This window comes from Drosophila ficusphila, unplaced genomic scaffold, assembly GCF_018152265.1.
Source record: "Drosophila ficusphila isolate 14025-0441.05 unplaced genomic scaffold, ASM1815226v1 contig_412, whole genome shotgun sequence".
NCBI lineage: Eukaryota > Metazoa > Arthropoda > Insecta > Diptera > Drosophilidae > Drosophila > Drosophila ficusphila.
The window spans coordinates 5465295-5492182 of NW_025064326.1; the positions used below are offsets into that span (position 1 = coordinate 5465295).

At 42.0% G+C, this 26888-nt stretch overlaps 5 protein-coding genes across 8 annotated transcripts in view; 3 read left to right on the plus strand and 2 right to left on the minus strand.

The window, feature by feature from the left end:
• LOC108089811 (bone morphogenetic protein receptor type-1B) overlaps positions 1–19224 on the minus strand; it is a 54457-nt gene extending 35233 nt beyond the window's left edge. Inside the window, exon 1 of the mRNA XM_017188208.2 lies at positions 19119–19224. Coding sequence (XP_017043697.1) covers positions 19119–19176 — 58 coding nt within the window. The 5' untranslated portion in view covers positions 19177–19224. The remainder of the gene's footprint in view (positions 1–19118) is intronic.
• Positions 10421–13761, plus strand: LOC108089814 (probable cytochrome P450 4ac1). Of its 4 annotated transcripts, none has more exons than XM_043207910.1 (6): positions 10421–11442; positions 11755–12110; positions 12169–12372; positions 12431–12512; positions 12572–12672; positions 12729–13761. In XM_043207910.1, the coding sequence occupies exons 2-6, from the start codon at positions 11909–11911 to the stop codon at positions 13667–13669; spliced, it is 1530 nt and encodes a 509-aa protein (XP_043063845.1). In that variant the 5' UTR covers positions 10421–11442; positions 11755–11908; the 3' UTR covers positions 13670–13761. The 4 variants fall into 4 exon arrangements, with proteins under 4 accessions (XP_043063845.1, XP_017043705.1, XP_017043704.1 ...); XM_017188216.2 differs by having other exon boundaries at positions 11765–12110; XM_017188215.2 differs by having other exon boundaries at positions 10421–12110.
• On the plus strand, positions 14048–18196 carry LOC108089812 (probable cytochrome P450 4ac2). The gene is made up of 8 exons (XM_017188211.2): positions 14048–14423; positions 14485–14688; positions 14747–14828; positions 14884–14984; positions 15191–16129; positions 16533–16619; positions 16672–16875; positions 17218–18196. The coding sequence occupies exons 1-8, from the start codon at positions 14219–14221 to the stop codon at positions 18165–18167; spliced, it is 2772 nt and encodes a 923-aa protein (XP_017043700.2). The 5' UTR covers positions 14048–14218; the 3' UTR covers positions 18168–18196.
• Positions 16162–17306, plus strand: LOC108089819 (probable cytochrome P450 4ac3). The gene is made up of 2 exons (XM_043207911.1): positions 16162–16619; positions 16672–17306. Exons 1-2 carry the CDS (start codon positions 16358–16360, stop codon positions 16881–16883), a joined length of 474 nt encoding a protein of 157 aa, XP_043063846.1. The 5' UTR covers positions 16162–16357; the 3' UTR covers positions 16884–17306.
• Positions 19225–19412: 188 nt separating the features above from the next.
• LOC108089922 (blastoderm-specific protein 25D) lies at positions 19413–26691 on the minus strand. Its single transcript, XM_017188403.2, is given in 8 exon segments — positions 19413–20644; positions 20705–20816; positions 20881–21307; positions 21781–21934; positions 21937–23532; positions 24396–24627; positions 24897–25138; positions 26077–26691. Coding segments are annotated over 8 exon segments (3270 nt in total). The 5' UTR covers positions 26333–26691; the 3' UTR covers positions 19413–20393.
• Between the last annotated feature and the right edge of the window lie 197 nt (positions 26692–26888).

Sequence of the window (26888 nt, forward strand, 5' to 3'; positions counted from 1 at the left end):
GGCCAAGCTGCGAACGAGCTGCAGGAGCCAAACGCAAACAGGCCCTAGAGATGGTCAACAGGAAAGAGCTAACATTACTATTGGATTTGAAACAAAAAATTGATATTTTTTTTAGCAATGATTCAATGCTAAATTAGGACCAAGAAGATTCAGATTTTTTCAAAAACACGAATTTCTTGTTTTTTTTTTTTGACGTAACTAAAACACGATATGAATAACTGATAACCCCAGCTAACGATTTCTACCACTTTCCAGCAGGTTTTGAGGAAAATATATTTTGGTCAATTTTCACATTTTTTGTAAGGGGTACCACTGCATTTTTTTCCAAAATTTTACAAAAAAAAAGTGTTGGTGTTTATGCCAGTCGATTTGGATTTCAACGAGGTACGACACTCTAAGTTCGGATAATTATTTCCTTTGCTAGACTTAAAAAACTATCTGTTTTTGAGATAAATTAGGAATAAGAAGTTTCGAATTTTTTTAGTTTTTCTTGGATATATTTTGCTGCAAATCGTGTCACGCGACCGTCGCCGAGTTGCAGCAAAAAGATCTCGTATCGAGAACAGTACGTGGCCGGCAATGCCAAGAAATGCTTAAACATAAATTCAACGAGACAAGGAAGTGCAGGATGGGAAGAAAGGGGTGGAAAGAGGGGAAAGTGGGAAAAGGAGGGGGAAAGTGGGGGAAAGGGAGGCTAACGAAGGTGAAGAAGGAAGGGCAGGAAGGTAAAGCCGGTCCTGGCACATCGCGATGTGCTCCGGCAGATTAGTCTGAGCCATAGAGCAGCTTCGTGTTTTCGTTTCTCTTTCTGTGGCAGATGTGGATCTTGGTCAGAACCGAAGAACTGAGAAACACAACAAGCCAAAGCTCGCATTTTCCTTGCGTTTTAGGCTTATAGAGTCGGCTTAGACTTTAGCTCTAGCTTTCTCTTGGAGCTGGTCAAGCTCCGACTGATGCCATTGCCGATGCCTGGACGGCATTGTTTCCCCGGCCAGCAATAAATTATCGATTAGAGTGGGCTGCCGGCTGGATATGGGCAATGCAACTTGCAACTGGGGGGTTCAACGACCCACGTAACCGACTTATTACCAACCAAATTACATAAACGAAGGGCATTCGCTACGTTTTAATGGCTGCTTGAAGACCATTCGGGTTCCTAAAAGGTTCACGCCTACACTGACTTTTTGTGGTCCTTCAACTGAACGACGAAGGTGTGAAATTTCCAGCCCGACCATATTCCCCAAAGGCCCCGAAAAAGCTGCTGCAGCTCCTGCTTTGTATTTTTTCCCTTTTTTTTTGCTCTCCTGCAAGCGAGCAGCAGCCCTAAAGCCTTTAATTTAATGCCAAGGCAATTCGCCTGGCCGGCAGACGTGGCTGGAATTTTAAATGTATTTTTCAGCCACAAGAATCCGAAAACGGCGAGCGCAAAGTGTGATTAACGCGTACCTGCAACTCAGCCGGGAATCGAGGACGGGCCCAGCCTTTTTGACACAAAGCTCTCTGGTCTCTGGTCTTGGTTCTTCGAGATTTTTGCTTTTCTTTTTTTTTTTTTTTGGTCTCTCGACGGCCCAGCGACGTTGACAAAAACCCGCGGGACCCGTGGATCCTCATAAATGCGCGCAGAAGCTGCACAAAAACCCGACGAGAATCCCGGCCATTTCACCACCTCATCCCTGTGCTCCATCGCGATGGGCCGCCGTCTACCTGAATGGCAGTTTGTAACTTTTGTGTGGCTCGGGGCTTAAATGCCCCAACTCGTTATGCTTACCACGGCAGCAGCAGCAGCAAAAGCAACAGCAGTTGCAGATAAGCAGCGAGCAGTTGGCTCTATGCACTTGGAAAAAGTCTTGTATATTTATTATTAACTATCTATCTTTTTAGTAACATTGTAATACCCTATAATAATATTGTTTAGCTTGAAGGCTTCTATATTTATTATTAACTATATATTGATCTAGTAAAAATATAGTTAAAATCCCCAGTCAAGAATACAAATTCTTATTTAAATTAAAACAATAGAAAGTTTAATTTGAGTGATCAAGAACCTATCGTATATCTTGACTTTATATGTTTTGATTACAATTTTTTCTGAGTGCCCAGAATCTGCAGTTTGGTTTGCATGCCAGGCTCGGCTTTCCCCTCCCCCCCGAGATACCTTCTGTCCGCCGCAGGCTCCTCCATTTAATGAGTGTAGTCTGGGTCGGACCGATGGGTTCGGGTTCGGGTACGGATTCGGGTTTTGGGTTTTGGGACGGACTGGGTCCAGTGCCGTGTCGGTGACTGCATCATTTTAATAATATTGTTTACGTGACATTTGATTTATTATGAACTTTTTCTTTTGACAGATTATGTGGCGGCTTGACTCCATGCCAGTTGGCTACTGTTTCGCCTTGGCACGCACACACAACCAGAGATGCCTGGGATCGTTTTGGCTCCGACTGGGACTTAATGGATCCGCGAACCTGACTTGACTGGCGAGGCGATTCAGCAGGGGGAAATCAGCAGCAACAGCTGCAGATGCTGGCGAATCAATTAGCCTGCCGAATAACAGTAAGGCACCACCAATTACCCCAAATTACACGAAACAGTACCATATTAAGGTTATTCAATTAGTACAGCCAACAAAAAAGGGTTTGCAAAGCAACTACAGTACAAAAAAAATATAAAAAAAAACTCAAATAAGCCGACAGTTCGATAGAAAACTAAAATAGGCTTTAATAAAGTTAACAACCTCTACTTTAAGACCATTATCACTTTAGCACTTGATTAAAGTCCGCGTGCTATCGCATCCTTATCTAAGCCATGAAAAATCGTTTACAATCTGTTTGAACTCCCACCGAAATAGCACCATTTCCCTTCATTTCCAGTGATCAGCGTCAGAATTGATTCCCATTAAAATCCTTCCCTTTTATGGGCCACCAATCCATCTTCCCGTCCCTTTGCATTTTAACGCCTTTTTTACGACCCGCACACCGAAAGAGGAAAAAAATTAATAGTTCTTGTCATTTGAAGCGACCAAAAATATAATTAAAAACCGTCTCAAGTGCCAGGGCTCTCGATAAATCAGTTCAAGGCGACAACAACTGGGAATCGGCAGAACGCATGGGATCACAAAAACCAGCGGAGAACGAGGAACTTGGAGCGAGGTGAACCAAAACGGGCCAGAAGAAGAAATGTGTTGGCCCAGAGCCAGGCAGTTTGGCCATCCCCATCCCAATTCCAGGCACCTTCTTCTCCAAAACTCAAACTCAACTCGTTTGAATGCCGAATGCCAGAAAAATGTTTTCAAATTATAAGAAACCTTTGCGCGGTGCAGTTTCTGTTTTCTGTTCTGTTTAGTTTAGGGCTTTCGGGTCGATTTCTGTTTCTGTTCTGTTTCTGTTTTTATTTTTTTTACTTCTCGTTTTTATGTTGTCGTCTGATTCGTTACGATTATTTACAGAGAACTCGACAATGTCGTTTTAATTAAGAACCAGTTTATTTTTAGGTTTTATTTTGGTAGGTTGCTTTATTTTTTTGCCTTGCCCAGCGACATTTACAAATTAAATGGTGATAAGCTAAGGTTTTTGGTGGGTGCCTCTCATGCCACAAAAAATATTTAATTATGCGGCATGCAAGGAGTGCAACAGCAATAAGTGTGCGGCACTGGAAAAAATATTATAATTATTATTTAATGTTGGAAATACCAACATATTTTATGGGTAAACCCTCTTGCCTTCTTCTGTTTAAATAAGGCTACCAATCCAAATGATATTATTGTTCAAAATATATGCTTATCGAAAACTAAACTAGAAAATACATCTGCTCTACAATCCACTATATCCATAAAATATTATAGCCACTCATTATACGGTTTCGTCGGTTAAGAACTAAATTTAAGATCACATTTTGGTCAGTGTGCCTGCGGTTATCGCTGAGACTTTAATCTTTATGGGTTATGAATGCACTCGAGTGGTTAGGCTCAATTTAAACAGCCATCGAGCCCGCCGACCAGAGATCGCAGCGTTATTTACGATAGCTGTCAATAATAATAGTCATAATAAACACAATCGCCGTTCCCTGATGGCCCAAGGTGTTGCACCCATGCGGCGAGGGTGCGAGTGCGAGTGCGAGTTCGTTTTAATATTGACCGATTCCGATAATGTCATAAATGTGACAGCGATAAAAATCAACTCTCAATTTAGCCGAGTTTGTGAGGGGGTCTCTTCTCGTATTCTCGGTTCTATTCGTATAGGTATCTCCCTGCAGGTTGTTTTTGGTGCCCGCGAAGAGACAGAGGGAGACAATTCAACACTCAGACTTGTTTACCCTTTACAGCGCTGGCAAATGTTTGATCGAATGTCTCAGCGCACATATTGACATATTGACACAGTGATTAGGGTTCGACGGAAACATTCTTCCCGGCAGGAAGCTTGCACAACTTCGCTGAAAAAGTCCAGAAATGACGGACAGAGAGCGTCACACATTGCCGGTGTGCCTCAGTCATTTCCATTTGCACTGCCATTTCCATTTCCCATTTGGGTTTAAAGTCTTCCAACGTTTTATGCAAAATCGGACACGACTTTGCACTAAAAATAAACGATCTCGCAGGAGGAACTCTTGGCGATGAAGTCTGCTCAAAATACTACTCCACATTACCGATCTGAAAAGGCCCTATAAATTTGGATTTAAGCAGTCAAAGAGATTGACAGGTGAACTCAGGTGAGTCAGGAATTTGCCCAGAATTATATCACTAGTGAAACTTGTAATGGTTTCTGAATGGCTGTTTCTTGTTTAATTATAACAAGACCATGAGTCCAACTAACTTTTAAAAATATAACTCCAGGCCATTTAGCCATGTCAGAAGATACTTCCTTTGGTATTGATACTTCCTCCTTGGAAAGAAGACTGTCAATGCATATGCAGATATATGAACACTGTCAGTCATCCTGCAGTTTTCCCCAGACCGTCAACCCAGCGGAGTCGAGTGAGATTTCTGCGCATAGATTGCCAACAAGGGGGGAAATAAATTGCTTTTGCTTTTGGCTTATGCAAAAGCTGCCCAGCTCCTCTTTCTTTGCAGCAAAACCAGCCAGCATCCAAAGATCCCTGAAAAGCGCGAAATTTCTCGTACGTGCGCGATGGTTCGCTCTGCGAAAAAAATGAAATAAAATCGGGGGAAGAGGAAGAGAACTGTGGAGAATCGAGGAATATTCTGCGGCGTTGTTATCGCCGCCTTTGGATCGCTGAGGTTGAGGCTCCGCAAAGCGGAATGCGACGCACAATTAATCATATCTGAATATATTGCGCCCTTTGGTGGCATAAATCTCGCTGGACTTTAAGCCGCTCTCTCGGGAACTTACAAAAAAAATAAAAATAAAACGCAAAAAAGCAGGCAAACTGCGCATTTTAGCGCTTTACGCGCATGCGCAACCAATCGCTTGATTAGTTCCCGAACTCCAGGTCCCCAGGATGAGCTCATAAAAACGTAATACTCCAACTCAGACAGGAAATAAGCTTAGCAAATGGAATCCGAATGGTTCGGATCAACATTCCTTCGGCCTGCATCAGCTTATTACGCTCCGTAATGAGCGTTCCCAGCTGCATTGCTGCAGCCTATTTGCCAATTAAATGAAATTAAAGTCATATCTGGCAATTGCCGTCGAGCGCCGACGCGTCATTTCTTCTGGGACTGATGAGGTGTCGCCAGCGGGACGAGCAATTAACCCTATGGTTACCCCAAACCCCCCAACCCCAATCCCATCTCTATGCCACATCCAAAGACCGAAGACCGAAGACCAGAGAGCAGACTCTTCTAATTAAATTGTGGTGGCCACTTTTTAATTAAGGCAATGCTGAATGCTGAATGCTGCACACTGGCAGGCATCCAACTTTTGTGGCACTGCAACGTTTCATTGGTAAAACAGCGCCCAACGAATGCTAATATCAAATCAAGAAAAGTCGAGTTAATTAAAGCAATATTAAAAATATTTGTGATAGGAAAAGTTCATTAAATAGCTTGTGCAGCATTTAAACTAATATACTACTTGCTGAATATTATTCTTTCATAAATTCCCTTCGTTGCTAAACATTCATAAGCTTCTTTACTTTGAAATAAATAATAGTTTTCCCCAGAAGTTGCCCCGTTGTGACTGCAATTCCGCAATGATTCAGTGACCCATAAGCAGGGACATTGTTATTGAGTTTGTGGAGCCATTGTGGCCCTTCCTTGGTCACCAAAAGCGAAAGGAGACTGCAATTAAGTGCTTATAAATTTCGTATTTTTACGATCGCTGGCCTTATAAAAAGCTCACTCTATGGTCACGGCAACAGTCACAGCTGCCAAAGGAGCAGCCAAAAGCAATTCAGCTGCGCTCAAAGGCATAAAATGGCTCGATTTATATCCATGTGTTCGAACTGGTGTAAAATATGAGCAAAAAATAATTCTTGTAAAAAAATGGGGATACCCGCTGGTTTTCTATTGCTAATTAGCCATGACATTGCATCGCTCGGGGCGATGAACAGTTCTACACGGAAAGAAATATATATAAATATATATTTACTTCAATAATAATTCTCACTATTTACCCTTCCTCCTGTCTTCGTGTAAAACCGGAATGGAAACCCTTCAGCTTCAGTAGAGCGCCCTTGGCCAATGGCTTATCTTAATTTTTGCATTTAATAACCGCATTGGGGCCGAAACGAGCCGGCAAACTGCCACCGTTGGTTGGCCAGTTGGGACGATCGCAACGGGCGGCCATTAAGCTTAATATAGCCAAGTAAATTCTTGGCCAACTATGCCGAGGTGTGAAGAAAAGTGTCGACTTGTTAAGCCGGGGCCACAGCGGGCACAGACAGATAGCCACCACCACCACACCACCTCTGGACGGGATGGGATCGCCTGAGCCGCGGACATTTCTTGGAAACAACGCGCGCGATTCGTGGAAGCAATAAATAAGGAGGCGGTGGAGGAGGTGGAGAAGTTGGCCAGCGGCATTGTCCTTCATGTGTTTCGTGGCGTAATAAATTTTATTTATTTCGCCTTTTTTCTTCCTCTTTTTGCTGCACAAGGATATGGCGAAAAAAGGGCCGACGGTCCAGAGAACCGCCACCCTGTCGCACTCAATTAGCAAACGCGAGTCGCACGCGTTTTCGTTTTTTTTTTCTGTTGCGGCAAAATCCGTTTGATTTCCTCCGCTGACTTTACGATCTTCGTGCGGTTTCCTTGTTGAGGCAAATTAACTAGACTTGTCCCAGCCACCTACCCACCACCACCTACCGATCTCCATTTGCCCCGAAAATAAATAGCTACTCTTACTGGCTGTCAACACTCGGCTTTGTCTACGCTGACAAAATCCCGACAAACAATAGGTGGAAAATAATATACAAGTTGCCTATAAAGTGCCTGCTTAAACTTTGATGAGCTTAGACCCATAAACATCATAATGGTAGCTGCTCTATAAAACAAAAAATACGAAGCCAAGCGGCATAAAGCTGGAATTAAAACCCAACGCGTGAAAGCAAATTCAATTTGTGCGATTCAACCGAAGTCTGGGTACACTTTATGGTCAAGAGCCATTCGAGGCGGTAGTTAAACCGAAATTTGCCTTTTTAATTAGTTCAGGCAGCTAAAACTTAATTAAACTTAAAGTGGAAGTAATACGCAAAGCGGTGCGTGGCACATAAAACTAATGCAGCCTGATTTAATTCTGAAGAAAGATTCAAAATGGAGGTAGGTATTTCTATTTCAGGTCAAGGAAATAAATATTTGGCATTTATTTAATTTTGTATATATTTTACTCTTTTTATTGACAAGTCAACCAATAGTTGTATTAGAAATCACTTGATTTTCAGACACCTTGAAGTGTATAAATTGATTACGGCAAACTTTTTTTGATATTCATATTTAAATCGCTTTAAAATCGCATCAAAACCGAATGGGCAGTTGAAATGCTTCGGTTCCATTCCGCTTCCATTTCGAATCGTCGCAGATGGTCGCGCATAAACTCGGTTGTTTATGGGTCTAAGCGGCTTTGGCTGTGGCTCTTAGTCCGGCTTTCCTGGCTGAGTAACTCCGTTTGTGCCCCGGTTTCGTGCCTCCGCATCTCCGCCTTCTTTTTTTGTATTTTTTTGCGGGGCTGCGTGACCAGGTATTTTCAGCCATCGGCCATCGGACGTCGGCCATCGGCAATGTCTAATCCATGGCAATTAATTACATCGTTACACGCGCTGCCGCCAAACAACTTAATACAACATAAATAATTGTCAAAATGCTCGACCACAGACGCGCGAATTAGTCTTCATTATGTCAATAAATCTTGGCCAATTGCCACACCGGATCATGCAACATCCAAACGGGAGTCTATATATCTTTATGCACCTGCCACTCGGCAACATTGTAACTCGAGCTGGATCTCGACCAATTTTCTTATCAATGGGTGTTAGAGAAAACAAAACGTTTCAGACTTTTTTTGCTTATTTAAAAAAAAAACCCCAGCTCAGTTGAGTATGTTCCTTAGCAATTTGCAAGTGATTATGCACTTAAAATGGCAACTTTTTATCTCACGGGAAATGCCAATTGCCTTATTGATGGACACTCTATATAAGAGGCTGACGCCCAAGTTGGTCTATGATCGTCGGGAAAGATGATTATGGTCATGACAAGTTAATGACGAACGCAGCTCGGCCTGGGAACCCGATCCCATCCGATTCGATCCCAAAAGCGAGCCCTCGTGTGGAAACCCCTCAAGTTTTAACCGGTGACCGAAAAACGAGACTGGCTGGTGAATTTGCATAAAAATCCGTGGTATCCCCCGCCTCCTTCAGGTGACATTAACAAGCCGCAAAAAAGGAAGCAGCAGCAGCCACTGTGATACGACCAAATTTTAATTAAAAGTTTAGTGGAGCGAGAGACACACGCCAACGACAACGGCTGAAACACAGCAGCAACATCAACACTAAAAGGCAACCCAAGAACCACAAAGCTGCACAATGGGCAATAAATCTTGTTTCTTGCTCAAATACCTAATAAAAGTTCTATATATTTGGTAACTATAAAAAGCTTGAACTAGTTAATAAACCAATTTAAAAGAACTTTCTTGTCTTTCCTAAAAATAAAGTTATTTATTGTTAAGGTGATATCTCTTAAATGTATTATCAAAATGAATCATTTTTCCCACAGTATCCTGACAGCAGCAGCAAGCTGAGATCTTTGGGGCACAGCGACCGCAAAAGGTTGCTGGGGCAGAGTGCCGTGCAACAAGTGTCAGGCCATGCAACATGGCTAACAAGCGTCGCCTGTTCGTCGCCGCCGTCGTCTGCTGTCAGCGATACACGCAAAAAAAAAAGAGGAGGAAATCACACACAAATGGAAACTGCGAATCACACACAACGGGGACGACGAGGTGTTAAAGTAAATATGCGAGCGCTTACAACAAATTTTACATGCCGCTGCAATAATTGAAAAATCATGTTGCCGCACACACAAAATGTTGCTGCGCCCGAGCAACATGTTGCTACATGACTTTGTGCTTAGCCAGAAATTCAACCAGTAAGGTCAGCACTAAAAACATGAATATTTCTGCAAAAAGGTGGAAAATTTGTATATGCTACAGAGCTAAAGGAATGCGGCAGAAAGGAGTGTAAGGTAAGCTGAATAAGGTCAATAACCTTAGTCCTTCTTAATTTTAAAGTCTGCTCAAACTAAGGACATTTCCCAAGTAACTGAGCTTTTTGTTATCTTAGCAATTTTCTTCCCAGCGGATTGCGGATGTGCATCGGATCACCTCTGGTTTGCCTCAGTTGCAGCTGGGGTTTTTGCTGCGGGTTACGATGCCCTAAAAGAATCGCAAACCGCGAGGAGAATCACGTACATAAATAAATAAATACGCAGGCGTATTGTGTTTGTATATTCACGCCGCAGCGGAAGCTGCAACAGTAGCGGCAGCAACAGCAACGGCAACAGCAACATTCAACGCCAGCGGTTTGAGAAACAACAAACAAACATTCAAGCCGCCACCACAATGTTGTGTTAGTGTTGCTGTTGTTGTTGTTGTTGTTTTTTGTTGTTGTTCATTGTTGGTTTTTGTGAGCAATGCCGCTGCTGCAATTGCCACTGATCGCGTCGATTCAATTAGTAATTCTAAAAAGGCGGCAAGCGACGTCTTTTGCATCCTAATGAGTGTGGAGCAGTTGCAGTTACTGTTGCTCCTGTGCCGCAGCAGCAGCAGCAACACATGCAGCATGTTGCCGCTGCAATAACATTTGTTCATAACAACAAGAAACAGAAGAGCAAACAGACAGACAGGGCCAGTTTTTCCATCCAATTGTGCCGGCACAGCACTTTTCATGCCCAAATGCAGTTTGTGATTGCTGCTGTGGCTGTTTGCTGTTGCTGTTGCTACTACGGCTGCTGCTGCTGTGAATGCAACAGCAACTGTTGCTGCTGCTGCTGCATTGACTATTTTTGTCATCCACGTCCACGCACTGGTCGTGCAACATGTTTGCGCGTTCATCTCCGGCTCCGGAGCTCCTGCCTTTTCCACAGAAAATGTAATTACTGTGATTTAATTTTTTTCCACATTTACTTCTATTGCTAAAGTTGCAACTTGGGGCTTGGGGCTGCTGCACTTGGCCAGATTGCAACTGCCAGTGGCATTGCCATTTCTGCGCGCGCATTACAAACTTGGCTCAAATTAATTCTTTGAGCCCAAATGCGATCTGGCCAAGCTGCAGCTAATCAAACTTTAATCAATGCGGCATTTTGATGCGACATTGCTCGTTTCCTTTTTTTTCCAGCAGCCAGTTCCATAGTTGGTTCGATGGATCGTCGGATCGATGGGAAAATATGTCGCTTGGCCGGCGAGCAAATCTGTGTACGGCAATGGCTAGAAATTGTTATTAATCTGGAATGGTCCATATGGGGAAATAAAACGATCGTAAACCTGGTTTGAGTATTTCAAATGCTTATCTAACAATTTCGATATCTGCTAAGTGCTGCAATCAATTATAATTCGTTTTTGATTGCAACTAGCCAGCTAATGGATAATTTCTTTGGTAGTCATAGGACTATTCAATAAAGCAAATATCTAAATTTATTTTTTATCATAATGTCAATGGTAGTTCCAACTGGTTTTAATTGCTATACTTTTTTCCTCACAAGCACAGATAATATATATTTTCAGTGTTAGATTATATATATTGTATGGTTTTCAGTATCGATAGCATCAATAAAAATAAAAACGTTTCTACTCAACCGTATCGCTTTAAATTTCAAAGCATGACATTAGTATTGATATGCATTAGCATGCCATTTCGGTAATTATTAGTAATTTATGACAGTCTAAAAGGTTTACTATAGAAATATGACGTGTTTAAGTGCTTTATTAAAAACATTTTCGGTTTAAGTTTACAGATTAGATCCGCTTTTAAGCTTTGAACTCAAAAAAACTGAGTTCTAGTATTGTAATACTTGCTAAAATTTTATATATAGTATACATATGTGCCAATTGATCTTTGACATATTTATAATCGCGTGTAATACGAAAAACGTGCAAGTTAAATAAGATAAGAATCTTTATGATCGAATGATTTATACCGACTACAAAAATAATACCGTTTAGCTTGAATGTTCTAAAATTCATCCTTGGATATTTTTATCTGAAATTTTGATTAACCAAAAATAACCAACCTAAAAATAAATATCGAAACAATAATTAAACCCCCTGGAAGCCAATTGAAAATAAGCCAACCATTAAACGTACTGATAACGAAAAGCTGTTTCTAGATTGTTATTGTTTTGAACTGTGGTATATAGTATAAACAAGTGATGATTATGATTATCGGCATGAGTCTTAATGCAAAAGTTTTGTAAAAGCTCAGTGACGGCGAAAATTCCGGGTAGAACGGATCAACCAAAGAACATTCAAATATGTGGATCGCTTTGCTGGGAACCCCACTTCTTTTGGTGGCCATTTGGGTCCTCCTAAAACATCTAAATAAAACGTATTTTGTTCTCTCATTATGTAAACGAGTGCAAACAGAGGATGGCAGTCCATTGGAGAGCAAAGTGGCCATAATGCCAGGAAAAACAAGATTCGGCAACAACTTGGATATTCTCAACTTTACACCTTGTAGGTAAAACCTTTCTTAGAATTTCTAACCTTTTATTTGAATGATTTTTGATTTTAGCAAGTGTTTTTAACTTTGTACGAGAGTCCACTGCCAAAGCAAAAGGTCAGAATTTTCTGTGGTATTTCTTATTCGCTCCCATGTACAATGTCGTTCGGGCCGAGGAAGCTGAGGAGATTTTTCAGAGCACCAAGCTGATAACCAAGAACGTGGTCTACGAACTGATTAGACCGTTCCTGGGAGACGGCCTTCTGATTAGCACAGGTGAGTCATAATATTTTGGGTGTTTTCTTGATTTAACCAATTAGCCAATCAATTTTAGACCATAAATGGCACTCCAGAAGGAAAGCTTTGACGCCAGCCTTTCATTTCAATGTTTTGCAATCTTTCCTGGCCATTTTCAAGTGAGTATGGATTAATTAAGTTATAATTATATTTCTAGCTAACTTCATTTTAATTGCAGAGAAGAGTGTAATAAGTTCATCAAAGTTTTGGATAAGAATTTAGATGGCGAACTGGATCTTAACCAAGTTATCCCCCAATTTACTTTAAATAACATTTGCGGTGAGCTTAAATACTTACTTTCAGTTTTATTTATTGATTAATTTATTTTTATATAGAAACTGCTTTGGGCGTAAAGTTGGATGACATGTCGGAGGGTAATGAATATAGAAAGGCAATTCACTCCATCGAAGAAGTTCTGATACAACGCGTGTGCAATCCTCTGATGTATTACAACTGGTATTTCTTCCTTTACGGAGATTACCGCAAGCACTCGGACAATCTTAAGATAGTTCACGACTTCTCAAGTCGGATTATCCAACGCAGAAGGCAGCAGTTCAAGCAAAAGAAACTTGAAGAAGTGGATGAATTTGGCAAGAAGCAAAGGTATGCGATGTTGGATACTCTTTTAGCAGCCGAAGCAGAAGGTCAAATCGACCATCAGGGAATCTGCGATGAGGTCAACACCTTTATGTTCGAGGGATACGACACCACCTCAACCTGTCTGATTTTCACCCTGCTCATGTTGGCTCTTCACGAGGATGTCCAACAGAAATGTTTTGAGGAAGTGGAAAACCTTCCCGAGGACAGCGACGAGATCACAGTTTTCCAGTTTAACGAACTGGTTTACTTGGAGTGTGTGATCAAGGAATCTCTGAGGATGTTCCCCTCAGTTCCATTTATTGGTCGTGAGTGCGTGGAGGAGTGTGTGGTGAATGGAATGGTTATGCCCAAGCTGACCCAAATCAGCCTCCACATCTACGACATCATGAGGGATCCCCGTCACTTCCCCAAACCAAATAAGTTTGATCCAGATAGATTTCTCCCAGAGAACACCGTGAATCGTCATCCTTTCGCCTTTGTGCCTTTTAGTGCAGGTCAAAGGAATTGCATAGGTCAAAAGTTCGCCATCCTGGAGATAAAGGTTCTCCTAGCTGCAGTTATCAGGAATTTCAAGCTGATTCCCGCCACTCTTTTGGAGGATCTCACATTTGAGAACGGAATCGTACTGCGTACCCAGGAGAATATTAAAGTGAAATTGGTGAAAAGAGTCAAATAGTGACATAAAAAACTGAAGAAAAATGTTTACCAAAGATGTCTTATTTTGAGAAATGTTAAAACAAAATAAAGTCAGCAAATGTTTTCCTGTAATTGATAAAAAATGTGCTGGCTTTGTCTTAGTTCCTGATTAAAAGTAAGTAAGCAAGTAAGTAAATATTTTAAGTCAAGACAATGTGTTAACAGTTTTAATTATCCTGGGCACGTTAAATTGAATTAATAGCTTGATAAATTGTTATATTACAATCAATAATCAATCAATAATAATAAATATTACAATCAATATTGACTAGTTTATTCTTTTTATTGAAAAAAAAGGTATTTTGCGATTGAAGCGATCATCAAGACTAAGTTAAAACAAGTTTATAATCTTTCTAAAGCAAACGAATATGCCTTTGCATGCCGTGTGAACACGTGTTATACTAAGTGCAAATAATAATCACATGGCAAAATTATTTTTATTCCAATCATTTTAAATCTCCATTAATAGATCAGAGCTCAATCTGTGAGGTACTCACAGCTCAGAACGGAACAATTTTTTAGAACAGAAATGATTTTTGAGATCCTGATTTTAGTTCCATTACTTGCTTTGTTTATTTGCAAATGTTATAACCACTTCAATAAAGATTACTACATACTAAGCTTGTGTAAAAGACTTCGCACTGAAGATGGAAGCCCTCTTGAGGACAGGATTTATATAACGCCAACGAAAACCAGATACGGAAACAACTTTGACTTGGTGAGCTTCACCCCCAGTAAGTAAAAAAAAGTGGATTGCAACCAAACAATTACCTGACATTGTTAAATATTTATTAGCCAGCATATTCAACTTTATGAGAAATGCTTCTGCGGAAGGCAAAGGTCGGAATTATCTGTGGTATTTTTTTCGTGCACCAATGTATAATGTTGTGAGGGCAGAAGAAGCCGAGGAGATATTTCAAAATCCCAAGCTTATCACCAAAAATATGGTCTATGAGCTTCTGAGACCATTCTTGGGAGAGGGACTGCTGATTAGCACAGGTGAGAATAGTTAGTTCTATATAGTATTTGATTTTAATCAATATTTTTTCAATTATAGATCAAAAATGGCACTCGAGAAGAAAGGCATTGACTCCCGCTTTTCATTTCAATATCTTACAATCTTTTATGGTCATATTCAAGTACGTTTTTTGTTTAAGAAAAATTACAAATTTATATACTTTGTTGAATTTTTAGGGAAGAGTGCGATAAACTCGTGAAGGTCCTTCATCAAAGTGTGGATAAGGAATTACAGCTGAACGATGTTATTTCTCAATTTACTCTAAACAATGTTTGCGGTGAGTAATGTATTATCAATCATTTAAATCGCACGCTTTAAAAACCAATATAATCATGACTTGTAGAAATTTGTATATAAATTATTCTTATCAACCTCAGCTCACGCCCAAAACAAAAATCTAAATATTATAAGCTAGCATTTGTAATCAGTACAAATCAAACTAATTGAACGTTCACTTTATAAATGAGTAATTATTTGTTATAGAAACTGCACTTGGCGTAAAACTAGATGATACTACAGATGGCTTGAGATATCGACAGTCGATTCACAATATTGAAGCAGTCATGCAGCAACGCCTTTGTAATCCCTTCTTCTATAACGCTGTGTATTTCTATCTGTACGGAGACTATAGAAAGCAGATGGATAATCTGAAAATAGCCCACGACTTTTCCAATCGCATTATCGAGAAGAGGAGGAGTCTCTACAAGAGCAAGCAACTTGACCAAGTTGACGAATTTGGCAAGAAGCAAAGATATGCGATGTTGGATACTCTTCTAGCAGCCGAAGCAGAAGGTCAAATCGATCATCAGGGAATCTGCGATGAGGTCAACACCTTTATGTTCGAGGGATACGATACCACTTCAACCTGTCTTATTTTTACCTTGCTAATGTTAGCTCTACATGAAGATATCCAAAGGAAATGTCATGAGGAGATTGAACATCTCCCCGAGAACAGCGACGAAATCACTGTATTTCAGTTCAATGAACTTGTGTACTTGGAATGCGTGATCAAGGAGTCTTTAAGGTTGTTCCCCTCCGTTCCCATTATTGGACGTAGATGCGTGGAGGAGGGAGTGGTGAATGGTTTAATCGTGCCCAAGGATACGCAAATCAACATTCACATCTACGACATCATGAGGGATCCTCGGCACTTTCCAAACCCAACAACATTCCAACCAGATCGCTTTCTTCCCGAAAATACAGTGGATCGTCACCCTTTTGCATTTGTTCCTTTTAGTGCTGGTCAAAGGAATTGCATAGGACAGAAGTTTGCAATCCTGGAAATCAAAGTTCTTTTGACTGCAATTATCAGGAATTTTAAGATATTACCCATTACCTATCTTGAAGACCTCATCTTTGAGAATGGAATAGTACTACGCACCCAACAAAATGTCAAGGTTAAATTGATGCGTAGGGAAGGGAACTAATCATGTTTATTGTTTAATGCATTTTTTTTTTTTTTTTTTTTCTATTAGTTAAGCAGTTAGTCTGGTAAAACAAACTCATATAGTCCCCTTATCAAAAATACTTCGTTAGCTTTATTGTAATACAACCAATACAACCTTAAATACAATTATTGGAAATAAAAAACCATAAAACATTGTGATAACAAAAAGCTATTGGTTAATTAAAATTGTGTTTATATAGTTTATGCCAAAGCTCAGTGAGCTTCGAATTTCGCTACAGAAAGGTTCGCCCGGAAAAATCAGCAAAGAAATGTGGATCGCTTTGCTGGGAACTTTTCTTTTGTTTACCTGGCTTTTGCTTAAACAAGTTAATAAAACGTACTTTATACTCTCATTATGTAAACGAGTGCGGACGGCAGATGGCAGTCCATTGGAGAGCAAAGTGTTCGTAACTCCGGGAAAAACGCGGTTTGGAAATAATTTCGATATTCTAAACTTTACGCCAGGTAGGTAATAAATTGTTAATATAAATAATTAATTGACTAAATGTTATTGCAGCAAGTCTTTTTACATTTTTACGAGAGTCCGCTGCCAAAGCTAAGGGTCAAAATTATCTGTGGTATTTTCTATTTGCTACCGAGTACAATGTGGTTCGAGCGGAAGAAGCTGAAGAGATATTCCAGAGCACCACGCTTTTGTCCAAGAACATGGTTTACGACATGATGAAGCCATTTTTAGGTGATGGCCTACTGATAAGCAAAGGTGAATAAACTTATTTAAAGATAAATTGTATGTTATCAAACTTTTTTTTAGACCGTAAATGGCATTCACGAAGAAAAACTTTGACACCTGCTTTCCACTTCAATGTTCTTCAATCGTTTCTTTCTATTTTTAAGTGAGTTGTTGATATTATGATACCATATTTGCAATAAGGGTTATTTGTTTTTAGAGAAGAGTGCAAAAAATTAATCGAAGTTGTGGGTCAAAGTGCAGGTGACGAGCTGAACTTAAACCAGGTTATTCCACAGTTTACGTTAAATAATATATGTGGTAAGCTGAATTATTTTGTTAATTTTTAATTTAATTTTTAAAAATCGTTTGCAGAAACCGCATTAGGTGTAAAATTGGATGATATGTCTGAAGGCAATGAATATAGAGAGGCCATCCACTCCCTCGAAGACATTTTGATACAACGCGTGTGCAATCCACTGATGTATTACGACTGGTATTTCTTCCTGTACGGAGATTATCGCAAGCATTCTGAGAAACTTCGGATAGTTCATGATTTCTCAAGTCGGATTATCCAACGCAAAAGGCAGCAGTTCAAGCAAAAACAACTTGGACAAGTGGATGAGTTTGGCAAGAAGCAAAGGTACGCGATGTTGGATACTCTTTTAGCAGCCGAAGCAGAAGGTCAGATCGATCATCAGGGAATCTGCGATGAGGTCAACACCTTTATGTTTGGAGGATATGACACCACATCCACCTGCTTAGTCTTCACTCTGCTCATGTTGTCCCTGCATGAGGATGTTCAAATGAAATGTTTTGAGGAGATCCAAACTCTTCCCGAGGACATTAATGAGATCACTGTGTTCCAGTTAAACGAACTTGTCTTTTTGGAGTGTGTGATTAAGGAATCGCTGAGGATGTTTCCACCAGTTCCTGTCATTGGACGCGAATGCATGGAGGAGTGTGTGGTAAATGGATTGGTCCTGCCCAAAGGCACCCAAGTCAGCATCTCCATATACGACATTATGAAGGATCCCCGCCACTTCCCCAAACCAAATCAATTCCAACCCAAAAGATTTCTGCCTGAAAACACTGTGAATCGTCATCCATTTGCCTTTGTGCCTTTTAGTGCAGGTCAAAGGAATTGCATTGGACAAAAATTCGCAATCCTCGAGATAAAGTTACTCCTGGCTACAGTTATCAGGAATTATAAGTTGCTTCCCATTACTCAGTTGGAGAATCTTACTTTTGAGAACGGAATTGTACTGCGTACCAAGCAAAATATCAAAGTGAAATTAGCTAAAAGGTCAAAGGGTGATCAATAAAACTATTTTATTTCTTTTATTTCCCCTTACATTTTTTACATGTTCTTTAAACTTTCAAACTTTCAAACTTTCGTTCTACAAATTCTTAACGAATATTTTGACACAGTTCCTTACTTAGCAGATTAAAGCATCCGAAAAGTATGCTATACCTTAAACTTTAATTTTATACATTTATTTTCCATCAGTTTCGGTAACATGGTACAGAAAGATAAAGGTAAACTTATCCTTATTTAGTACAAGCCTGTATTTTATGGTTAATATATTTTTTAGTTTCCTCATGTTGTTGCTATAAAAACAATAACAAAACCCACTTAGTTTCCTTTGCTGCAATCATTTTTACCGTTAACAATGTATTTATCAATAGTTATTTATAGAACCCATACGAAATCAGATGCACTTGCAGAAATAAGTTTTCAATGAGTTTTTAATGCCAATCCGGTGAGTAATTGAACTATTTCCAATCAGAATTGCACTGCAATGCCTGTTGCTCGGGTACCTAAAGTTCCCCAACTTCTCTGAAATTTGACATAAGAAAAAAAACATAAACAAACACACGTGGATTTCTATTGTTTATCTAAACAAACTTTACAATTCGTGGTAAAATATGGTTTAAACAATTAAACGGGAAATGGTGTTCTTGGCATTTTTGGCTCTATAAATTCTTGGCTTTGGAAGCCGCTTAATGATTTTTCTTGGTCGATTTTTGGGTGGCATTCAGAGACCTCTATTACAGCACCGTTTCGCTGGCAAATGCTTAATTAAATTATATTTTTCCATTTTGCGCATCGAATAACAAAACAAACCGCACTCACACACACAAACAGTCACATGCACTAGAGGTGCACCAAACACACACACGTACGCGCGCACCAGGGAAACTGCTTGTCCTTTAGTTTTTCGGGCTTTCCAGCTTTGTTTAACTTAAGTTGCTTCACTACAGCTTTCACTCACCAGTTGCTAAATGCACAAAAAACACTTTTACACCGAAAACTAACAAAAAACAAAACATTTTTTTCCAATTCGCGTCAGTGTTGCCAGATTTTTGATTTGTCCCGAAATGCTAGCGACCACCATAAACAACCTAAAAAATCCAGTTCTGTCTAAGTGGCATCACCGGGCTAGAAATTTTCTGGCACCCATTAGGCGGTTTGAAACTAAGATTACGGCTGTTACAAAAACGCGGTTTTACTGCTGTTTTTAAAATTTAAATTTGAGTCCTCACAGAATTAAAATTACTTGTTGTAGTTGATTTTTTTAATAAATGTATATTTGGTTTTTTTGGTTGTATTAATCTTTTATACTTTTAAAAAGTAAGCTTTACATATTTTGATCGAAGGTATTGATTGAAGCACTGATGACCACACATCAAAGTGAATCGAGTGGCAAGTAACTAAATCGAGGTTTTTACATATAAATATAGTGAGTTATTGGGACGAAGAGGTTTAACAAAAAATAGCATTTGCAAAAGCAATATCGAAAGAAATTGGCTAACTTAAATCGCAATTTAAATACATAAGTTTTTTTTACAGGTCTTTTGTCGTTACATAATATATAGTAATATCATAGATCATTTGTTTTTTTCGTTTGATTTCACTTCATCTACCAATAAAATTAACAACAATTCCGATGCATTTGGTTGGGCACGTGGTAAACATTGATAAACGTGCTCGCCTACTCAGACGCATAACAAATTTAAAATACTGTTTCATCTAATATAATTCATTTACGATACCTATTTCCGTAGTCAATTAGTAAGGTCAACATTGCAGTGAGACATGAACGAACTTTCATATGTGGGAATTTCGCCCATATAAATATGCCTGGTTTGTTTTAGTTTTTCCGTTCATACATTTGTATGTATGTAAGTTTGCTAGTTAGTCGATTACTAGTTAATTGTTACACTAATGTGGATTGTTCCTTTTTGCGCGTGGGTGAGTTTAAGTTCAAGTTAACGTTTAGGCTCAAAGTCAAGTGAGTTATTGCTGCGGTGCTCTCGTGTCGGACAACATGGATATTCACATTCACATTCACTCACAAAAAAACGCAACGTACGAATACGACGACGAGTATGCTAACTTATTCTACCGAGTTGTCATCCATATCGATATCGGTGCATGATGTTCGTTGTCTGCTGATGCTGAGCACCCGTTTCAGTTTCTCCTTTTGTTTTTGTTTCCGTTTCCTTCTCTTCAGCGTTAAAGTGCATCCGTTGTCCCGAGGATCGAACTAAGGCACCCCTGGCAGTCCACTGGACACGATTAGCTGCTGCTGCTGCTGCTGGTGGATCAAGTTGACCCGCGCTCGCTGCTGCTCCAACCGCTGCACCGTGGCAGTCAGATGGGAGTTCTCCACATACAGATCCTTCACCAGGATGTCGGCATTCTGCAGGCGCTGTGTTTGATCGGCCAGCATCGCGCCTTGGGTTTCGATGCGGCCGTGCAGATCATTGAGCTCCACTTGATGCTGCCTCCAGGATTCTAAACAGAACATATAAATTATTGGATTTCCCTTTCAAGTATCTCCTATTCTTTACTCACGCTGCATCATGGACTCTGAGTACTGCTGCTGCTGCTTGATGACATTCTGCAGATGGCGATTTCGCAGCTCCAATTGGTTCAGTCGCTGCTGAAGCGTTGGATGCGTAGTTCGCTAAGAGGTAAACATTCCATATTAATCAACATAACTCCCAAAATAAACCACATTCCCAGCTCACCGCATAAGCCTTCTCGAGCACGGGACGCGCCTCCTGCAACTGCTGCAGTTCCATGACCAAACCGTCGCGTTGCAGGCTCAAATCCTTGATCTGCTCCTTGAGCGACAGCTCGAAGAACTTGAGGCGCTTCAGCTCCTCCTTCAATGCCGACGACCTGCTGCACTTTTCGTGGCTAAGGCAAGATGTCTTGCTGCTGGATTCGAAGCTCTTGTTGGACGTCGTCGACGAGGTCTCACAGTCGGCGATCTCTCCCTCCGATGGAGCCTGCTGTGGACTCTGCGCCCTCTTGGGTTTGCTGATGGGCAGCGGAGCGGACTTGGCGGCCGAGACGTTTGTGGTGCCACTATTTGCGGTCGAGGGACCCGAGGCAGAGCTCTCGAAGGGTGTGGTGCTGAAGATGGATGTCTCCGAAGTGGTGAGGTTGTTGCTGTGCGAACAAAGCAACGGACAAGTTAAGGAAACCATCGTGAAAAGGTTTCATAAAAGGAAAAACCATAAGCTATTTCATATACAACCAAAACCAAAACCACAATATCAATAAGATCAAGCAAACTCAAATTCAAATCACGCCAAATCTCTAAGCCTGAATTTCAGACTCAGAAGAACCGAAATTTATGGAATTCAAGGGTCAAGTTTGTGCAAAAGAATTAGTCAGATGATTCCTTTTCTTGTTTAGTGTTTAATGAAAATGATGTCTTTAAAAGTATAAATTATATTTATTGAACGAACACATACACATAAACTTAAGAACTAAATTAGCTTAGATTAGACATGGTTAGATGTGCGGGACAAAAGCAAGATAGAAACATATATACAGTGCAAACATGGATTGTGACATGGATTAGGAACACACAGGATGCAGACACCAAGGACAAACACAGAGAGTCTTGCAATACTCACCGGCTGGCCGACTTGTGCGATGGTGAGCCTCCCAGCAGTTCGATGGCACTGGCGGCGGCATCCTCCTTGGAGTCGCCCAAGGACTTCGCCGGCTCCTGGATGGTGCTCTGCAGCCAGAGGTAATTGATGGGCGAGATGGTCGGGTTCTTTCCCCCTCGCCACTCAATTGAGCCGCCGATTCAGTGGTGAGTTCGCAGGCACCCGTGAGGATTTCCACGCTCTCGCCCAATCTCTGTCGCAGATCCTCGATCTCCGATTGCAGCGAACTGATTTCCTGGGCCTTCTCCTCCAGCATTTGCCGGGAGTTCGAGCGCAGTTGGGCTGCCTCCGCCTCCAGCTCCACGTACTGCTGCTCCAGCATATCGCGCTCATCGATGGGCGACAGGCGGCCGTCCTTGCTGAACTGCTCCTCGTACTCGCGCACCTTCTCCATCAGCTCGGTGAACTTCTTGTCGCTCTCGTGCTGCTCGTCCTCGTAGATCTGGCGCTCCTTCTCGAACATTTGCCGCTCGTCGCTGAGCTTCGACTGCCAGTAGTCCTCGCAATCCTCATAAGCGCGCTGCATTTGCTCGAGACTGGCTTCCAATTCCTTGGCGCGGCCTTCTGGCGTAAGAGATCTGCTCTCCTTGCTGGCCTTCAGTTCCGTCTCCAGTTCAGCCACGCGGAGCTTCAGGTTTGCCATCTCCTCATCCTGACTTTGACTTCTTTGCAGCTCGGAGTTCAAGGCCAACCAATCGCCGCTGTTACTCGCATCACTCTGCTCGCCTTCGGTGCACTTGCGCTGCTTTCCCAAGCGCGGACTCTCCTCCGTGAGATGCGTTTTGCTGGGGGAATCGCCGCGCCTCTTGGTCGCCGTGGCCGCCGCCTCCTGCTCCTCCTGTTTCTCCTGCTTCTTGCCCTTGGTTTTCGAGCGCATCAGTTCCACATTTAAGCTCTCTATTTCAATGGTCAGTTCGTCAGTCTTGTCGCGCAGCTGGGCGTTCTCCATTTGCAGGGCGGCCAGCTTCTCCATCATCTGGAGCATCTCCTCCTCCTTGTCCTCGCTGTGCCTCCGCGGCCGCAGAGGACTGTGCTCGGGAGTGCCACTGATGCTGGTTGGGCGTTGGGCCAACTCCTGGTTGAGCTTGATGTTCTGCTCGAGCAGCTCGGTGAGTTGAATGTGCGCCTTCTGCTGCTCCGATTCCAATTCGGAGTTCTCTGTTCTCACAAGTTCGAGTTCTGTTTTAAGGCGGATCTCCTCCTGTTCCAGGGACTTTAATTGCGCCTCCAACTTGCTGGTCACGCTGGTCCAATGATCGCGATCGTTGGTCATCCGCAGCGTGATCTCCCTCACCATGCTGGCGTGTCGCTGCTCCAGCTGCTGCACCTGCTTCTTGGAGTTGTCCTCCAGCGAGGCGTGCCGCTCGTCCACCTCCATGGCCATCATGGCCACCCTCTGGTTGGCCGCCTTATTATCAGCTCTCAGCTTCAGGTTCTCCTCGTGCTGCTGCCTGTAGGCCAGTCGGTAGTTACCCAACTCGGTGGCCTGCAGGGCAGCCATTGCACGCAGCATATTCGTTTGCTCCTGATCGGTTTCGAGGGCCCGCATTTCCTCCTCCATCGCCTTGGTCAGCTGCTGCAGGCTCACCTCCTCCTCCTCGTCGAAGCCCAGGATGTGCAGCAGGTTTCGGCAGTTGGGAATGCCGGCCAGCTCCCACGCATCGATGATGCTGTGCACAGAGATCGTCTCCAGCTGCTGGGGCGTCACGATGTCTGCAAATCATGGCATTTAGCATTTAGCGTGGGTTTGAAAAAAGATTCAGTTCGCCGTTGTATGTACACATTTACGTTATATAGCCCAAGATACCAGGTGGGTGTGGAATTGGAATTGGGATTGGGAGTGGGGGAGGTTGTGGAATGTCGAATGTCGATGGCGGAAGCGAAAAGCGCCGAAAGTTTGCTGTTTCTCATCATCGAAAAAGGTTCAACATGTTTCTTAATTTAAGAGTTTCTTTTATGGGTAAGCAACTATTGATTTTCTTTAAAACTATAATTATTTACTAGTTTAAATAGTTAATTAATAGGTGAACCAAATGAAATCTTAAGTGCATGAGTTGAAATACAAATATTATTGATTCAAACTCTTAGTTCAACTAATTTGTGAGCAGCAAAGGTAATTATACTTCTTTCCACTACATATTTCTTACAATAAATCATTAACGAGTTCCAGCTCTACTAAGGGTAGAAAATTTAGGATATGTGATTATACATAAAACGAATCAAATGTGCGGCTACAAAGGGTGCGATTAGATACCGAATGACTGGGGTGGTTTGGGGTTTCTTTTTCGGTTGGTGGGTGAGTGGGTTTTTTGGTTTTGACAATTTGCTTGAGCGCACAAACCTTTGCAACTTGACCAACGGCCGCCGTGGTAGCATCTCCGGTGCTCGGACGACGGTGCGGAATTGGCGGCCAGGTGATGGCCTGCATTGTGTACCGACAACAAGTGTTTTACTTTAATCATTGCTTCGAAGGTAATTTGGGATTGGGGGATTTTTGGGCTAACAAAAACAGTGGGTGGCAAAGGAACCAGGGCTAAACTGGAAATGGGATGGGTCCTTCTTCGGTGGTAACTTACCCAGGGATTCCACACTGCTGCTGTGCTGCGCTTGGCTCTGGATGGACAGCTGCTTGAGCTTCAGGGCAGCCGTTGGCGAGTTGGGCACTCCCGTGGAGGTGTTGTGCATCTTCGAGTGCAGATTCCTGCGCGCCGGCAGCGAGGCACATCGCTTCAGTTTGCTGCCGCTGGTGTGGACGGATCGAAGACGCCGACTGCCAGGAAGATCGCTCTGGGATGAAGAACGCTGCACCTGAGGAAAGTCAATATGAGAGGGTTTTAGGATTTTACATCATTATCTATCTAAGATTATGCTACACGAAGTATGCTTAAAAAACATAACTATCATTACAGAACGTTTTTATATGACATCAGCATTTTATTATTACGTTAGTCACTTTCCACTGTACCAGCACTCGGTAATTTTGATTCAGAAAAAAACTTCGTTTACTTTGCACTTTTGCTTACAGTGGCCAGAAGTTGTGTAGCCACTTTGTACGTGACTTCTTGACCGGCTCTTACCTGAACTCCCAGCTCGTCGCACCCATTGAGACTCCGCTGCTTCTGCTGCTGCAGCTGATCCTCGTCCGTGTTGTCCGAGTCCGTGACGGACAACTCGTAGATTCCCTGATGCGGCCGGGACCTCCGTCCGTACTTCTTGGTGCCCACAATGAGTTTGGGTGACACCTCGCGATCGGAGGACTCCGGCGGACTTTCGATGTATGTGCCGGCCAAGGGCTCATCTGTGATCACCAGCGAACGCTCTGCAAGATGCGACAAATACAGGTTAGTAGAGAACTGGAAGAGTTGCACGGATCTCAGGTGACTACCAAAACGAGCGGCTAACTTCTCAATGATCGGATCTGATAGTGGTCCGCCTGATCGGCGGTAATACAAGCGCGTTCCCATTTCGATTGATACTGAACCGCCGAGCTGAATGAGGCGCCTATTTATGCAGGATAACTAGGTAGAAGGATAAAGTGCTGCAGGATCAGGTAGACAACAGAAGTTGTCAGTAGGGTCATAAAAAATTAGCATTGCATCTTTTGGTTTTATGACCACCAGCTGCCAACGTGCTAATCCGCGAGCTGATTATCATATTCAGACCCGGCCATATCCTAATTTGGCCCAGAAATTTCCAGGGCAGATAGGGAAACAACTGTGAGGCAGACATATTTATCCTTAATCAGTATAAGTGTGCCCTCCCTTACAAATTAGACCCTATATTCTGGCAAAGGCTTTAATATTTAAGCTGCTATAAGAATTATCTGTTCAAATCGCTGTGAATCAAATTAGGTATGTAATATTAATCAGTGCTGAATTAATCTCGCAATAAAACAGCTTATGACATAATACAAGTTTGCTTGAAATCGAGTAAATATGCCAAGCAAATTCATATGTTCTTCTGATGGAATGCTCATAGTTTTGATATTATGGTTTCAGTTTGATCCAGACCTAGATCAGAAGTACTAAAGAAAGAGCACCTTTTTGGTTCAATCTCCCTGTCAAAATTGAATTACTATCTCTAATAACCGCCTTTGCCAACAATCTGTAATTATCTGATGTTGCTTGAAGGGTACTTAAATCGCAATTATAGATAGCCGCACGATATTGTTTTATGGGAACCCGCTTTCCCAGCTAATATTGAAATATAGCATAGGGTATTCCCAGTTTGCTTCCCCAATTGAATGTGTTATCTCACCCATAAATCCCGATGACGTCGTGCCGTCGAATTCGGAGCCGAGAAAGTTGAGCAGCGCCTCCTTGAACTGCCCAAAGGACACGCCCAGTTGATGGCTGCCGCCCAAGCTGGCGATCAGTGCGGATCCTTGATCCCGGAGCTCCAGCAAGGAGCACAGTTTCAGCAGAGATTTCTCGTCCAGAAGCCCACATTGCGTCTCACAACTGCGAAACATTTGATAGAGCTTCTGCTCGTAGGGATCGGCCGAAACCTCCATTATCCGTATTGGCCGTACCCTGGAGGATTCAGTTTGCAGCCGGTGAAATCGATACAGGACTTAATTGCGTTTTCCGATGCCGTTGTGTTTTCTTCTTTTTCTTTTTTGGGGAAATCTACGGGCGCAGTGAGGGGTCGAAAACAAAAGAGTGCGTGGGTGGCGGAATAGCGCGTGTTTCTCGGACTGCGGGGAGCCAGCGGAGCTACCTAATCTTCTAATCTATGATATGCACTTAAGAACGAAACATAAACACTCGCGTTTTTGCGGTTTTTCGGGGATAGCGTAATTTCTGGCGAGTTGATAAAAAACAATGCAGTAATTCCGAGCACGGTGGCGCCTCCTGGCGAATAGTTAGTGAACATGGAATGGGGATGGAACTATTGGAGTGTCTGCCGCGCAAAACCAGGAACAACTATCGAACGAAAAAATTAAAATAAATGGATATAAATAAATAGAATAAATGGGCTCACAAATCATTGCTGTTCTTTTTCTTTTGTGCCTTTCGTTTAATAATAATAAATTTTTGGGGATAAAGGGGGTTACAAATAACTTTCGT